The sequence below is a fragment of the Triticum dicoccoides genome, chromosome 5B (assembly GCF_002162155.2).
Source record: "Triticum dicoccoides isolate Atlit2015 ecotype Zavitan chromosome 5B, WEW_v2.0, whole genome shotgun sequence".
NCBI lineage: Eukaryota > Viridiplantae > Streptophyta > Magnoliopsida > Poales > Poaceae > Triticum > Triticum dicoccoides.
In genome coordinates, this window is record NC_041389.1 from 18,119,293 (window position 1) to 18,132,888 (window position 13,596).

The following is a 13,596-nucleotide window of genomic DNA, read 5'->3' on the forward strand; positions in this document are numbered from 1 at the left end:
AATGTAATTTCAGCTGATTTCCTTACATTGTTCTTCAGAATAGTTTTCCAAATAATCACAAGGGAAATTAATTATTCTAAGTTTGGGAGACAAAAACTCAAACAGTTTGAATGAATATGTTAGTTACAGACATGGAAACTTAATTGGTACATCAATATTGAATCAAGTTACAGGCACAAAAACTTGGCCCTGTGTTATTATGTCGATGCAGAAAGCCGGCAGATTACTGCATAGGGTTACTCATGGGATTCTGTAGCAGTTTATTATGAGTATATTGTTTGAGCTCATTTATCGTGCCTCGAAAGTAAGATAGACCCATCTATTTGCCTGATAGTTAAGAAGTCATGGAATATGCAAGGGGTAATCTGGACTATTTTGACATGAAGAAAAAGAGCCGGAAATTTTATAATCCTGAGCAGATGCAATTTGCCGTAATTCACCAAATTTAGAATTCTGCAAGGGCTAAATACATGACACTGTAGCCAATAATGTGGGCAAGTTTAGGGGCCACAGCAAATGTATGAAAGAAATAACCATAATGACAAACCATTAATAATTAACATATAGCAACAGTACTTGATGTGTAATCAATCTATGCCAAATATTCCACCAGGCACAACTACAACGTCTCCGAGAGCACAGCATGTTGACGAATCACGTTCACAGTTGTAATGCACTACCCAACATTTTAACCATTTATCCGTTGCCGAAACCACTCATTTTTCAACTTTCGGTTTCGGGGAATCTGAATCGTAAGTATATATTTCTTCTACCCACAAAGAAAAAAAGAGTATGTCTTGTCTCATCTTGAGACTAAATCATCGCACCATGCATCTCCAGTTCTCCGCTGCAGCAGTTTTATAAGGGTTCAAGTCAGCCAAAAAAATTAAGGACCCGAAAAACCCTAAGAAGCTCCCCTGAAAATAATCTTAAACATGGGAAGAAATCCAACTTTTTATTTGTTTGCCAGAAAGTAAAAGTCCTATCCTGGTGTCATACCTTGTTCTATGTATGTGCAGTTGCTACATGTCCTAGCTCTCCCGGATTCAGGCAGAGCATACTACACTAGATCCTCGCTACAAAAGGCCACGTGGCAAAATAAAAGGGTTAATCCATGTCATGATTCAGAAAACAAAAATATCAAGAGACATGGATGCACAACAAACGAGGAAGAAATTATATCTTGCACACTCACCTGGCAAGCCTTGACGTCCTGGCATCCACACAGGAGCATGCCGTTGAGCAGATCGGTGGCTTGGAACGCGCCCCCTCCCTCGCTTCTCTGAATTTAGTTCATTTCAGAAACATGAACAAACATCAATTATTTTGTGTAACAACATAGCCTTGTTGTACTCGACCAGAACTGGGTATACTGGATAGTAAATATACACTCGACTGCATCGAGAGTTAATAGGTTTTACAAGTGTTTAGGTTATTTGAGATTAATATCTGCAGTTGTCATCTTGTGGAACATACAAGTACTTGACCCTGAAGTTTTATGTATATACATATAAATATATATTGATTCCTGTGTTCAGTACCTTGTAGTAATCAACTGCGATGAAATTAGCCCATCGGTTTCCAGCTGAGCCGTAGCATGTGTTAGACATGCCAGTGAGGCCCCTGGAGTGCTGCAAACACGCAGTCGGCTTCATTGGGACAGATGGGAAGTAGTTCATGAGGACCAGTGACTTGGTCTTGTCGTTGAGGGGCGCGGACTCCGCACGGTTCGAGCATTTGCCAGCATCCATTCCATCGTCGCCATCTTTAACACAGTGAAATCAATCAGTTTCATAGCAACAATAGTTACGATAATTAGGAACTACAGCAGAATGTTTCGTATGGAGGAACTAGTGTCTCACAATTGTTCTCAACCATGAAATTCCACTGGTACGCGATTCCTTCTGTGACTTGCTTCGATCTGGCAGAGGTGAACACAAGGAGGCGCTGGTTGCTTGTGACCATTTCGCTGACAAGAGGCCACTCCTGACCATTCTTTGGCATTTTTGACACTGGAAACCAGTACTTTTGCAGACCAGAGGCCTTGAACACGTTCGTCAGGCCATTTGGCGCGTGAACATAGTCTTCCAGGATCAACGTAATGATTTCAGATGGGTTGGCAGAAAGAAACGCCTCAATTTCCTTGAATGTGTCCAATGCCGGTTCCTACAATCAAGTAATAATATTTATAGACTGTATTCTGAAAGTCTATGTGGATATGAGGGAGGAAGGCATATTCAGTATGTACTCACAAATGCAGTAAAATCGTTGCATTTGCCTCCACTGGAATGGCACAACCATACACCTCCTTTGAAGTCATATGTGTCGAGCATTAGCGCGCGAACGCCATTCTGTAGAGCAATGCAATTGAGATGAGAAGTGATGTTCATAAGATAGCGCATGTAGAACAACAGAAGAGTCTTATCAGATGACACAGAAGCTACATTTAACTGATCGGTGACTGTATCCTCCTGGTTGTCGAAGGTGATGCGTGGAATTCCGGTGTGCGACGGTTCCCCAGCAATCGCGAATGAATTGTGCGTCGTGAGGTAGGCGTACTTATTGAATGGCAACGAGTTATTCTGAAGACCAAACCAGAAGCAAAGCAAATTCACAATGAAACATTAGGGCCATGAAAAAAAAACTGTTTTCGTCATGATTTTCTTGGCTACTGAGTCCAAACAAGTCCTATACTCCTAATTGGGTATTTTGAGAAGTATCAAACTTATCGGATTTTTTGTTGGCGGGTAATCAAACTTATCAGATTTTGGGAGAAAATTAGGCCATATCTTACTGAAATCTCTACGCATGTAGAGAATGTGACCCCAATATACAAGCAACATTACATAAACATGATTATGGAAATATCCTAATAAAATCCATCGTTTTGTCAGCACGGACTGAACAAGAGAAAGTTTGCTGCTGAGCGAACTACAATCTGCCCATCACATAAACCGCATTCTGTTTGTTCCAGAAACAGATCTTGCCTACCAAGAATTTGTGGAAAGAGGAACAAAGGAACTCAAAATCACCAACAAACATAATCACTTGTTCTTATTCCTTCTCTGACACATGGAAAAAAGAGAGAGAGAGAAGAATCAAACAACTGGAAGAATTAAGCGGACTCTTACAACGAGTTGGAAGGGGTTGGTGGCGGTGGAGCGGGCGCAGTGGGGGCCGGCGAGCTTCGGCTCGCAGTCGAAGCACCACTGCCCGGCACCGCAGCCGGCACTCGTCGAACACTTGTCGCCTACCTGGATTCAGACGCAACCCAAAGCTCAGTTTTAGCAGGGAATCGTTATGGGGGGATCTGATCAGAGTTCTTGCTGGAATCTTACACTGGCAGCTGCAGCTCCCAAGAGGCCAGCCATGACCAGAACCAGTGCTGCTGCTGCTGCTGCTGCCCCCATCTGAAAGCTATAGAGAGAGAGAGGAGAAGATGAACAGAAAAGGAAAACGCCAACCAACCGAACAATAATCAATTATTGGCAAGATAGATAGAGATATAGAGCTGGAGTTGTTGGGGTGGTGGTGGTTGCAGACTTGTAGCGCATTGTCATACTACACTTATATATACTAGATCTAGTTGACCTTGTCCAATAAGATAAGAGTGCAGTATTGAACTACTTCTAAACAATGGCATGCCAATGATGCCATTGTTATGGAGGAACCCGAACCCGGAAAAGAAATGTGCTTACAGAAATTATTAATGAATTGTGTAGCAGCAACATACTAACATGTCAAAATTGGAATATCCATGGCACATTTTGTTTGTTCTTTTGGTGGCCTGATATGTGCACTACCTACCATCCTTGACACAGGATAGCGATGGCCAGCCACGATTTTGTTCACTAGTGAGATGTGATCACTGGATCACTAGCTAAGGATGTGAAAACGACGGCCACAGATCGATGTGATCACTAGCTACAATTTTCACCTGCAAACAACTTGCACTAAGTCACCGTTGAAGTTGAAAACAAGCGCAATTTCACCACGGATGTATCTAGAACCAAAATATGTCTACGTACATCCATTTCTTCGACGAGTATTTCCCCGGACACAGTATAAATTGTATTCGCCTATCTCGTATGAAGATGAGGCTCAAAGATCTCAAAAAAAAAAAGAGGGGGGGATAAACCAATCCAATCCAAGCGCACCTGTAGCTGAGATGCAACCTCAGCTCACACTGGCATTCATGAAGCAGAAACAGCAGCAGGGTTGCAGGTCCCGCTCCGCCGGAAATGGCCGCCGTTCTCCACACGGCCAGTCCAGCAGCCGGTGTGGCCGAGAGATTCGAAGAAGCGGCGGCGGCGGCGGCGGCGGCTCTCCTGTCGCGTTGGGGCAGTCGGCGGCGGGGGAGAAAGGAGCCCAAAGCGGCCGGCGTCGCGTTTTTGGGCTGGCTTTGGGCTATCTCACCACCTATGGTGGGTGGGTTTCTGCGATCGCTAGATGGGCCCGCACAATATGGGTTTTTGCGGGCCCATCTAGCGATTATGCTGGATCTAACATTTCTTAGAAGCTTTTATGCTGGATTTCTCTCTCTATTATTTCACTTTTTCTGTGTTTCTTCATGGTTTTCACTGTTTTTTTTTCAACTCATGTCTACTTTCTTCGATGCTCGTTGTACATTTTTTTTGTATACACGTGGAACATTTTTCAATACATGTTACGATTTTTTCAAATGCATGTTTTGAACATTTTTTAATACATGTTAATCATTCAGCGTGAATATTAAAAAATAAATCTCACAATTGTTTTAAAAAAATTGTACCACAAAATCTAAATTGCGTGCTTTTTTTTTTACAAATGTATTTTTTTTAAATGTTACGGAAATGTCTTGAAACACGTGAATTGTGTATATTGTATATTTTTTTAATAATGTCAGTAAACATTTTTGAAATGAATGAACAATTTTAAATATCACGACATTTTATAAATAGTGCTAATATTTTTCAAAAGTTGCATGAACAAATATTTTACAGGGCAGATTTTTTTTCTATGCATGATGAACACTTTTAAAAAAATTAAAATAAATTATTTTAAAAAATTATGTATTTAGAATATATTTTAAATATATTAAAAAAGAAAACCGGAGAAAAACCAACCAACAAAAAAATCAAGCAAAGCATGTTATAAGGAGAGGGCAATCAACACAACATACGGGAAGAGTTGCGGGAGACTAGTATAGGATCATCCCTTTGGGTGAGATCGTTGGATCAACCCAAACATTTCATATTTAGACAATCCAAAAAATCTGGAAAAAATGTACAACATACCTGCGGGGTATGTCTACAACTTTAAAAAAATCAGCTCAAAACTCGATCCATAGTTAGACATTCGAAAAGGACAAATTCGACTATGAATAGTGTCAGCTTTGGGGTGAATAGTATTTGACACTATTCACATCAAATTTTGTCTTTTTTGGTCCTCTAAGTGTAGTTCGAATTAGGAGCTGAAACTTTTTGAGCTTGTGTGTCTCCAAAAAAAATCAGAATTTTTGAACATGTTTTGTATCTTCCAAAAATTTGATCTTATTGATCTCACCTAAGGGCTGATCCTATACAAGTCTTCCTCGGGAAGAGCTGGCCATGCCTGCCAATGTTATAAGGTATACTCTCTATTATTAGGTCTAAAACTGAAGTTTGCAAGCTTTGATTGAAACAAACCAAGTCCTATCAAGTTATGGTTGGCATGCCAATAAATATAAGTTTTGATATATTCCTTCAAGAGAAAGTGTAGCATGTAAAAGGAGGTAAATTTTCTATTCAAAATCATGCAAGTGGATAATAAACTATGAATACAAATTTAATCTTTGAACAAAAATGTTGCAAGATGCCCACCTCAAGATCTTATGTAAGATCTGGCATATATAGGATATTTTTTGTGGTAGGTGGAATTAAATGACTTCTGAGTTATGATCATGGGGAAGGATAGGCCAGACAGAGATGTAAACTCTTATCAAATACTCACTCCGTCCTAAAATAAGTGTCTCAATCTTACTACTTCATACTAAAGTTAGTACCAAATTAAGACACTTATTTTAGGACGGAGGGAGGATCCAAGAACCATTGAGCTGCATTCTTTATTCCGTAACTAAAGATCAAACAAAGTTAAGAGTACATTCCATAATGGTATATTTGTTGAAAAGAAAAGAATCAACATAGATGGCCCCAAGTTCTGTGAGAAGGCATAGTGGTAGCATAGAGGTAGTGAAATTGTGTTGTTACTTGTAACACAACAGGGTTAAAGTTATTCGTTGGGGCTCTACTACTGAATATTCCATCTTAGCTTAAACTCGGACATGTTTCCACCATGAAGGATGTTCTTCAACAAACAACCCTTTATTAATCAATACGGAAAAATAAATAGGAAAGGCAGATTGTAAGTCGAAAACCTCAGTTACATACATATCAAAGTTTCCTACTCCCTCTGTAAAGAAATATAAGAGCGTTTAGATCACACATGAGAACCATCAGACTTAGCGAACCTTCCAAACTGCATGTTGACTTAGCAAACCTTTCAATCTTTATGCAAGGGTGTACCACACTGAGCAGTAAGAATGCACAATTTATATCTACATCTCCATTGAACACAGCTTCATATCTTATTTTCTAGAGATCTAAAATATAAAGAATGGACAAGTATGCACTATTAGGCCAACAGAACAGAGCACTGTTTCAAGTCAAATAATAAGCCAAGATTAGATCTCTCTATACTTAAAAGGTATAAATTTTGGATGGGCAAATAAGCAAATTAAATACAAGTAATAAATAGTTATAGGAAAATAAATTCATAAATGATGTGATGCATTATCCGCCGAATTTGAAGGACACATGGAAGCTTATTATAAAATTCAACGACCAGCCAAACATCATCTCATTGGGAGTTTTGAAGGATCATTGTATGACCCTATAGAGTAAGGGGTACTGCTTTTAGAAGAAGAATAACATGAACAATGTAGGCTGCATCGAAATCCTTCTTTCCTTTTTTTTTGGAAAAAATGATGTCTTCTCTGCAGTTGAAAAAGATACAAAGAAGACTGAACTATATGAAATTGCAAAACCTAGTTTCCGAGAAACCCATGAGGATTTGCTCTATTTAACTGTATTATATTCAGAGAACTATCACTCAAAGTTAGATCTGAGAGGAAAGAGTTTGGTGTACTCAACTGAAGCAACCAATGGGCTATGAGCAATTCCATCAATGCTACGGAAAATGAATTATGAAAAGCATTAGTAACCGAAGAAATAGCTGGAAAGAGAAGCATAAGAACTATCCTGAGTAGATGATCAAAACAACTTTCAACTCCTAATGTATGAAGAAGAGGACATAACTTCCAACAGAAAAGAACATAACTTTACAGTACATATCAGAGAATGAGAGATGGATCAGGAACTTGCGGAGTAGGGCAAAGTATGAAGAACATAAATGTAGTGGCTGTTTAATGTGCACCGGTTACAACAAATAGGAAGATTAGTAAAACTCCATCAGGATGTGTAATTGCTCCTCGGATAGTCAACTAATACAAGAAGAGATTTAGGTACATTTGGTTGATACTAGGTCACCTGCTTCTTTCTATATAAGCTGCACAAGTTAAATTACATCTTCACCCAAGAGACGATCACTAAGATATTCCAAAATAGCCACCTAGAAGTAATGACCGAAAAGAATTATCACAAATGCAGGCCGCAAGCTATAAATGAACCAATCCTATGAACCAGAAAGCAATGGGCGCCGTAATACAATAGTTGAGATGAATCGGACCCTATTTTCTAGCACACAAACAGAAATTCCTAAAATTTGATGAGTATAGTGTACTCTCATGATTCAAAAATGGGAATCAGTTCTTGGGGTAGCAATCTATTTTCCTTGTTTTTAGATCAACCAACGGTATGTGTGCGCCAATCTGGACATGAAAAGAAGAGCATCAGTGTAAAGTATGAAAGGAAAATGGGCGTTTTATTTTCGCTATTTTGATTACTGGTAGGTGCTGATAACTACTTTTAGCTTTACAAAAACTACAGCCTATTTATTTCTTTTATTCTTGATGCATGCCTTGATTTTCAATGCTTCTTATGAGGAAAAGTTTGTCATATCATGTTGTTGTGGACGTTAATCTTCTCGATGAGCCTTTCACTACTGATCTGATATGAGCGTTAATCTTGAGAAATACACATGCAACAGGTCATACAATTCTTAGGTTTATATGCAATCTGGAAAACAATGAAGAAAAAAGAGCAAACGATGCATGAAGCTCAAGTGAAGATTATTACTACTCCCTTCGATCCATTTGGGTAGTTCCGAGAAATGCAGAGAAATGCAGAGAAACTACCATCCAAAGAAAAAGCATTTTATTCAAAAAAGAAAGGCCTTCTGGCGACCATCGGGGCACGGTGAGGCATAGAACAACGGTTGATGGAGGCAATCAACAATGATGCTGGTGGCACGACAAAAGGCCAGTTTTGCCACAACCAACAACTACGGAAGAAGGCCATCTCTTATTTTGTTTAGCACGACAAAATAGGTATATATGATGGCTAAACAAAATAAGTCGAATGCTAACTCAGATTAGATATTCATAAGGAAACAGTAGACAACTAAAAAGAACGGATTCGACTGCGTGTACAAGTAACTTCATGGGCGTTGATGATTTACAGCGTTGCAAAAACATCACTAACATAAGGTCTTGACAACAGGACTAGTCATACATACAAGACCCTATGATCATCTTCACACTTCAAAGTAGAATAGAGTTATGAAAGGTCACACACACACACGCAACGAAGTAAACACGCCACTCGGCCCTTGCGATCGATGCCCCGGTCCCAGATCCATATCACACTCTTCGGCACACCTGAACCGAAACACCCTGAAAAACACAACAGTTCAGAAACGGTCAGCGCATCGGGATTTTAGCAAATACTTTTTAGCAGCACAGCAGACCAGCAAAAAATGTACTCCCTCTGTAAAGTAATGTAACATCGTTTAGATCACTAAAGTAGTGATCTAAACAATCTTTTATTACTTTACAAGAGGTAGTATTTCTTAAAGATTGCCCCCTTCAGGAATGAACAGGCCTGCAAACACACAAAAATGGAGCTTCAATAAAAAAAAAGGATAGACGCAAGAAGTAACACCGAGTAATTAAATAAATGCGAACTCTAATTGTTCAAAAAAATGTGAGCTCTAATTCAAATACCACCACTGTTCAAGCTTCACATGCATTCCAATGCATGTGTGTGTGACGAAAACGTGAACATGTACATCCTGCCTGCCAATGTAGCATATCAGATCCTTGCTTTTATAGATAGAGAGCCGCAAAAACACACCATACAAAAAAAAAGTAATGCAAGCATGGAAGGTGACAAGAAAGGTTAAACACTACTACTCGATTAATGTTTAATAAAGAACTGCATATACATTTTCAATAGCCACTGCACATGTTAACAATTTAAGAAATGAGAGAGACTCACGTTGATTGATCACACGAACATGGTTAGCTCTGGACGGCTGAAGATGTCGTTGTTTCCAAGATCGCCTAGTGCAGGATAAGAAGCCACGAGTGCGTCCTGCGCGCCGATATACAGCGAGTTGTAGATCTTCCAGTATACTTCGCGTACTTTCCTTGCTGGATGGAAGAGGCCCTGAAGGCAATAATTCAGAACCACGGCTGCGCCTAGAGCAACCCGCATCCCCTCGATGGCCTCCATGACGGCATTTATGAGATGGGGAGATGTCTCAAATATGTTGGGCCAGACATAGTTGAGCAAATGGACGAGAGCATCCTCACAGCCCAAGCCAGCAACTCCTAGAGCCATATGCTTGATGGCAGACGCAGCCGTCTGCCTGTGAACCAGATCCCTGTCCATCAGTGCATCTTCGAGCAAGGGAGCGACGGCGTATATGTAATCTTTGCCCATCTCACCAATATACTCAAAGAGGAAAGAGAGAGATTTCAAAACACCATTCTGGACATTGAGCTCCGGAACCCGGTACTCATTCATGAGGGCGGGCAGAACTGTGAACGGCGAGCAAGTTTCAGCAACAATAGCAATTGCTACAGTCGTGCAAACACGGTTCTGTCGCTCCTGCACCTTCAGGTTGTTCAACAGAGTGGCCAACACGTCCTGAGGCCCGATTGCCTTGGCAATATAACCAAATGTGTTCACAGTGGCTCTTCTGATACCCTTCTTGTGAGCCTTCAACATTTCCAGCAGCTCAAAACAAATCCTCATCCACTCCCGAGCTGGTACGAATTCCGCTCCGCGATCAGCTATCCTACCAACTAGATCAATGCAGTTCTCTTGGACCTTCTCATGCCTATTCTTCAAGATGGGGGTCAGACGAGGAAGAAGATCCTTGATTGGAGGAGTCATCTTAGTCATGCCAATAACATTCACGATAGCCTTCAATGCTCCGAGAATTGAACCCAGCACCTCAGGATACTCCTCCCCCAAGTACTCATACAGCACAACACCCAGGTGACCCATAAGCTGCTCCTCCTGGCACTGCTTCATCACAATAGCTATCCTTGAGATCAGATCAGCAGCTTGCTGCCTAACTTTTGCACTCTTGTTGTTCAACCGCCACTTGATGGTACCACATATCTGCGGAAGGTAAGGCTTGACCCTCTGGCCGAGCGCATTCACAACAGCTCCAAAGCCATTAAGCATGACATTTGCATCATCACTTGTCTGCTCCTGGAAAGCATACAGGATGCCATCAATAAGCAGCTCCTCCAGGCGAGGATCAATATCCGAGGCACCCAAGTTAGCCACCACCTTCTCAATTGTTTCCATCACCATTCTCCTGTAAGGCTCACTCTCATCTTTCAGATCCTCAACAACCTTCCCAACGATATCAGTAACTCCCACCTTGTTTGCCATCTCTACTGTTGTTTCCACAAGTTGCTTATAGTTCCTACGATCTAGAGCCATTCTCCTAACCCAGAAGTGTTTGAAGAACGCTGAAAGGACGGTGTGATTCCGGATACAACCAGGATCTAAACACTCTGTGCTGATGAGACACTGCCTCCGGATATAATCAGCCTGTACACCCTCTGTGCTGACACACTGCTTCACAACCTTCAGGACAATCTTCTTCATCTCTTCATCTGGGGACTTGAATTCTCTGGTTAAGACTGGCATCACACCCTTCGTGTAGAAACTGGCATACTCAGCATCCATAAGAGGGATGATGAAACCAATAGCCTTCAAGAAGGCAGCAAGGACCTTTCCACTGTGAGATCTGGTACCCTTCCAGAGAGGTCTCAACACACTATCAAAACTTTCTATACCATAGGGCGCAGCAGCTTCAGCAAGTGCAGCAAGAGAGAGAGCAGTGATTGTCCGCACTTTCTGGTTCTCATCAGTTAGACCATGCTCAATGATCTCAACTAGGTTCTTAAGGTGAGGCAGAACGGCGCAGCCCATGAGAATAGCAATCTGCTGAACAATCTTGATACCAGTGTGTCGAGCTTGCCAGGACTTCTTACTCTGACAAACAGCCTTCAAAAATGGGAGGAGGGCGGGGATACCCAAAGCAGAAGCCACCACACTGAATGCCCTAGCAGTTGTATTCCTCACATACTCGTCAATGTTATCAATATCCGGTCTCATGGCGGCAATCATAGTAGCAAGACCAGCAGCTTTGCTAAGATTTGAGATAATCTCCCTGCCCTCAGCACGAGCGTAGTAATCCTCATCAATCAAAAGTGGCTCGATAACTACAAGAATCTTGTGCACAAATGGACGGACCAGCTCATCCAGCTTATACAGCACCCTGTCAATGACCTTCACCAGGAGATGCCGCTCCTGGTCCTCAAGCGTTGGCTGCATGAGCAATGGCAGGATTCCATTGAACAGCGGGCCAGCACCAAATTCACGTGCTTTGTCCGTGAGCTGCTTAAGTGACGCCTTTCGCTGCGGGGGCGTGCCGTTCTTCACCTTGAGCAGGAGTTTCATGATTTTTCTCTCCTTCCGCTCCTCTGGCGTCAGCTGCTCCTCGTCATCCTCATTCAGCAACTTCCCAAAGAACTCTATATCCTCTGGCTTCATGAGTGGCAACCCAGGACCCAAGTCCTTGGGCACATCAAATTGCTGCCCACGATTCTCCTCGGGAATAGCATACAATGGTGTGCTCAGAGGCGTTGGTGTAGCAAGCAGCTTCCTTGCAGGCGTGCGTATGGGCTGGTACGAAGCTGGAGGCTCAAGAATCTTGTATCCCTGCGTCGGGAACATGGCGTCAAGCTCCTCGTCAGTGAGAGGCCTGTTTCGCTCCTCGATGTCCCGCTCCGTCCGCAGGAGATGGTAATACTCCGGAGTCATCGGGACAGCAGCAAGGTGGCCAGGTGTCGGCGTGGCAAGGTTCTCTCCTCCAAACGGTGTCGCTGCCGTGCCACTGGGTGTTGCATTCCCCATACTAACCGGAGTCTCATCCCACCTCGACCTCTGCTTCTTGGGCGTTGGCGTGGCAAGCCCACCAGGGAGCTTAGGAGTAGCATCCCATGCCCCAGAAGGGGTGGCTCCTGCTCCTGGGGTAATGCCACCAGCTGCCGGAGTTGCATCGGCATCAGCCATCCTCCCTGGAGTCGGCGTCTCATCCCACCGGTTCCTCCTCACAGAGGGCGTCGCGTCCCCGACACGCCCAGGGGTGGCGTCCCAGCGCCCAATTCCAGGAGTTGCATCAGGGGCGTCCCAATCTGAGTCTGTCCTGGCCTTCTTCTTGGCCCCGGCAGCAGCTGCAGCATCGCCCTCCTGCGACTGATCCCACCTATTGCGCCGTTTTGTCGACGCGGCTGGCGGTGGCTGAGGCGCCGCCTTCTCCTCCTTGGCTCTCTCCCCCTCCTTCTTCCTGGCGATCTCCCGCAGCGTGCGCTCCCTCTCCTGCAGCGCGCTGGCCTCGCGCATGGCGTCGCCGTAGGTCCGGACGGAGGGGGCCGGGGTGGCCTCGCCCGCGGCGAACGCGTCGTGGCGCTCCGGCGAGAGGCCGCGGTCGAGGCGGCGGCGGCGGTAGTCGTCCTCGCGGTCGATGATGCGCCGGGGCTTGCTGGCGGAGGGGGGCCCGCCGTCGTCGCCCGACCCGGGGACGTCGGCGGCCGCGGCGACGGCGTGGCCCGTGTAGGACGCGAGGCGGCGCGCGGCGGGGTTGGCGGCTGGCTCGGCGTCCTCGGGCGCGTCGTCGTCCTCGGAGGCCGGGATGGAGGTGTCGTAGCCGGCGAAGCCGCCGCCCCCGCCGTAGAGGTCCTTGTCGAAGGTGACGGAGGAGGCGGCCATGGGGGCGCCGGCCGCCAGGGCCTCCTCCAGCCTCCGGCGCTCCTCCTGCGCGCGCGCGAGCTCCGCGTCGATCCCGTCCATGGCCGCGGCCGCGTCGCGCGCTAGGGTTTCGCGGGGGAGAGCGATGGGAATTAGGCGAGATTTGGGGGCGGTTTGGGCTTCGGATCAGGCAAATCAGACCTCTCCTGGATTATATATGGAAGGATCGAACCGACCTAAATCAAACATCAAATTCAAATTCAAAACTGAATCAACACAAGAAAGAATAGGTTTGGGGAATTTTATCCTATCTTGGTCCGCTCCGGCTCGGCTCGTTTGCAAA

General features: G+C 44.1%; 2 protein-coding genes across 8 annotated transcripts; both read right to left on the bottom strand.

Annotated features, from left to right (window-relative positions):
• Window positions 1-521: 521 nt before the first annotated feature.
• LOC119307096 (PI-PLC X domain-containing protein At5g67130-like) lies at window positions 522-4,368 on the bottom strand. The gene is made up of 10 exons (XM_037583190.1): window positions 4,158-4,368; window positions 3,339-3,417; window positions 3,132-3,254; window positions 2,445-2,582; window positions 2,253-2,351; window positions 1,863-2,166; window positions 1,542-1,765; window positions 1,196-1,282; window positions 1,000-1,076; window positions 522-847 (listed from the first exon to the last, which is right to left on the bottom strand). Exons 2-9 carry the CDS (start codon window positions 3,408-3,410, stop codon window positions 1,047-1,049), a joined length of 1,077 nt encoding a protein of 358 aa, XP_037439087.1. The 5' UTR covers window positions 3,411-3,417; window positions 4,158-4,368; the 3' UTR covers window positions 522-847; window positions 1,000-1,046.
• Window positions 4,369-8,573: 4,205 nt separating this feature from the next.
• LOC119307097 (splicing factor 3B subunit 1-like) lies at window positions 8,574-13,370 on the bottom strand. Of its 7 annotated transcripts, none has more exons than XR_005149148.1 (3): window positions 9,474-13,370; window positions 9,203-9,267; window positions 8,574-9,077 (listed from the first exon to the last, which is right to left on the bottom strand). XR_005149148.1 is itself a non-coding variant. In XM_037583191.1 (2 exons), exon 1 carries the CDS (start codon window positions 13,353-13,355, stop codon window positions 9,483-9,485), a length of 3,873 nt encoding a protein of 1,290 aa, XP_037439088.1. In that variant the 5' UTR covers window positions 13,356-13,370; the 3' UTR covers window positions 8,574-8,869; window positions 9,474-9,482. The 7 variants fall into 7 exon arrangements, 3 of the variants coding, with proteins under 3 accessions (XP_037439088.1, XP_037439090.1, XP_037439089.1); XR_005149147.1 differs by having other exon boundaries at window positions 9,200-9,267; XR_005149146.1 differs by having other exon boundaries at window positions 9,203-9,271.
• Window positions 13,371-13,596: the final 226 nt, after the last annotated feature.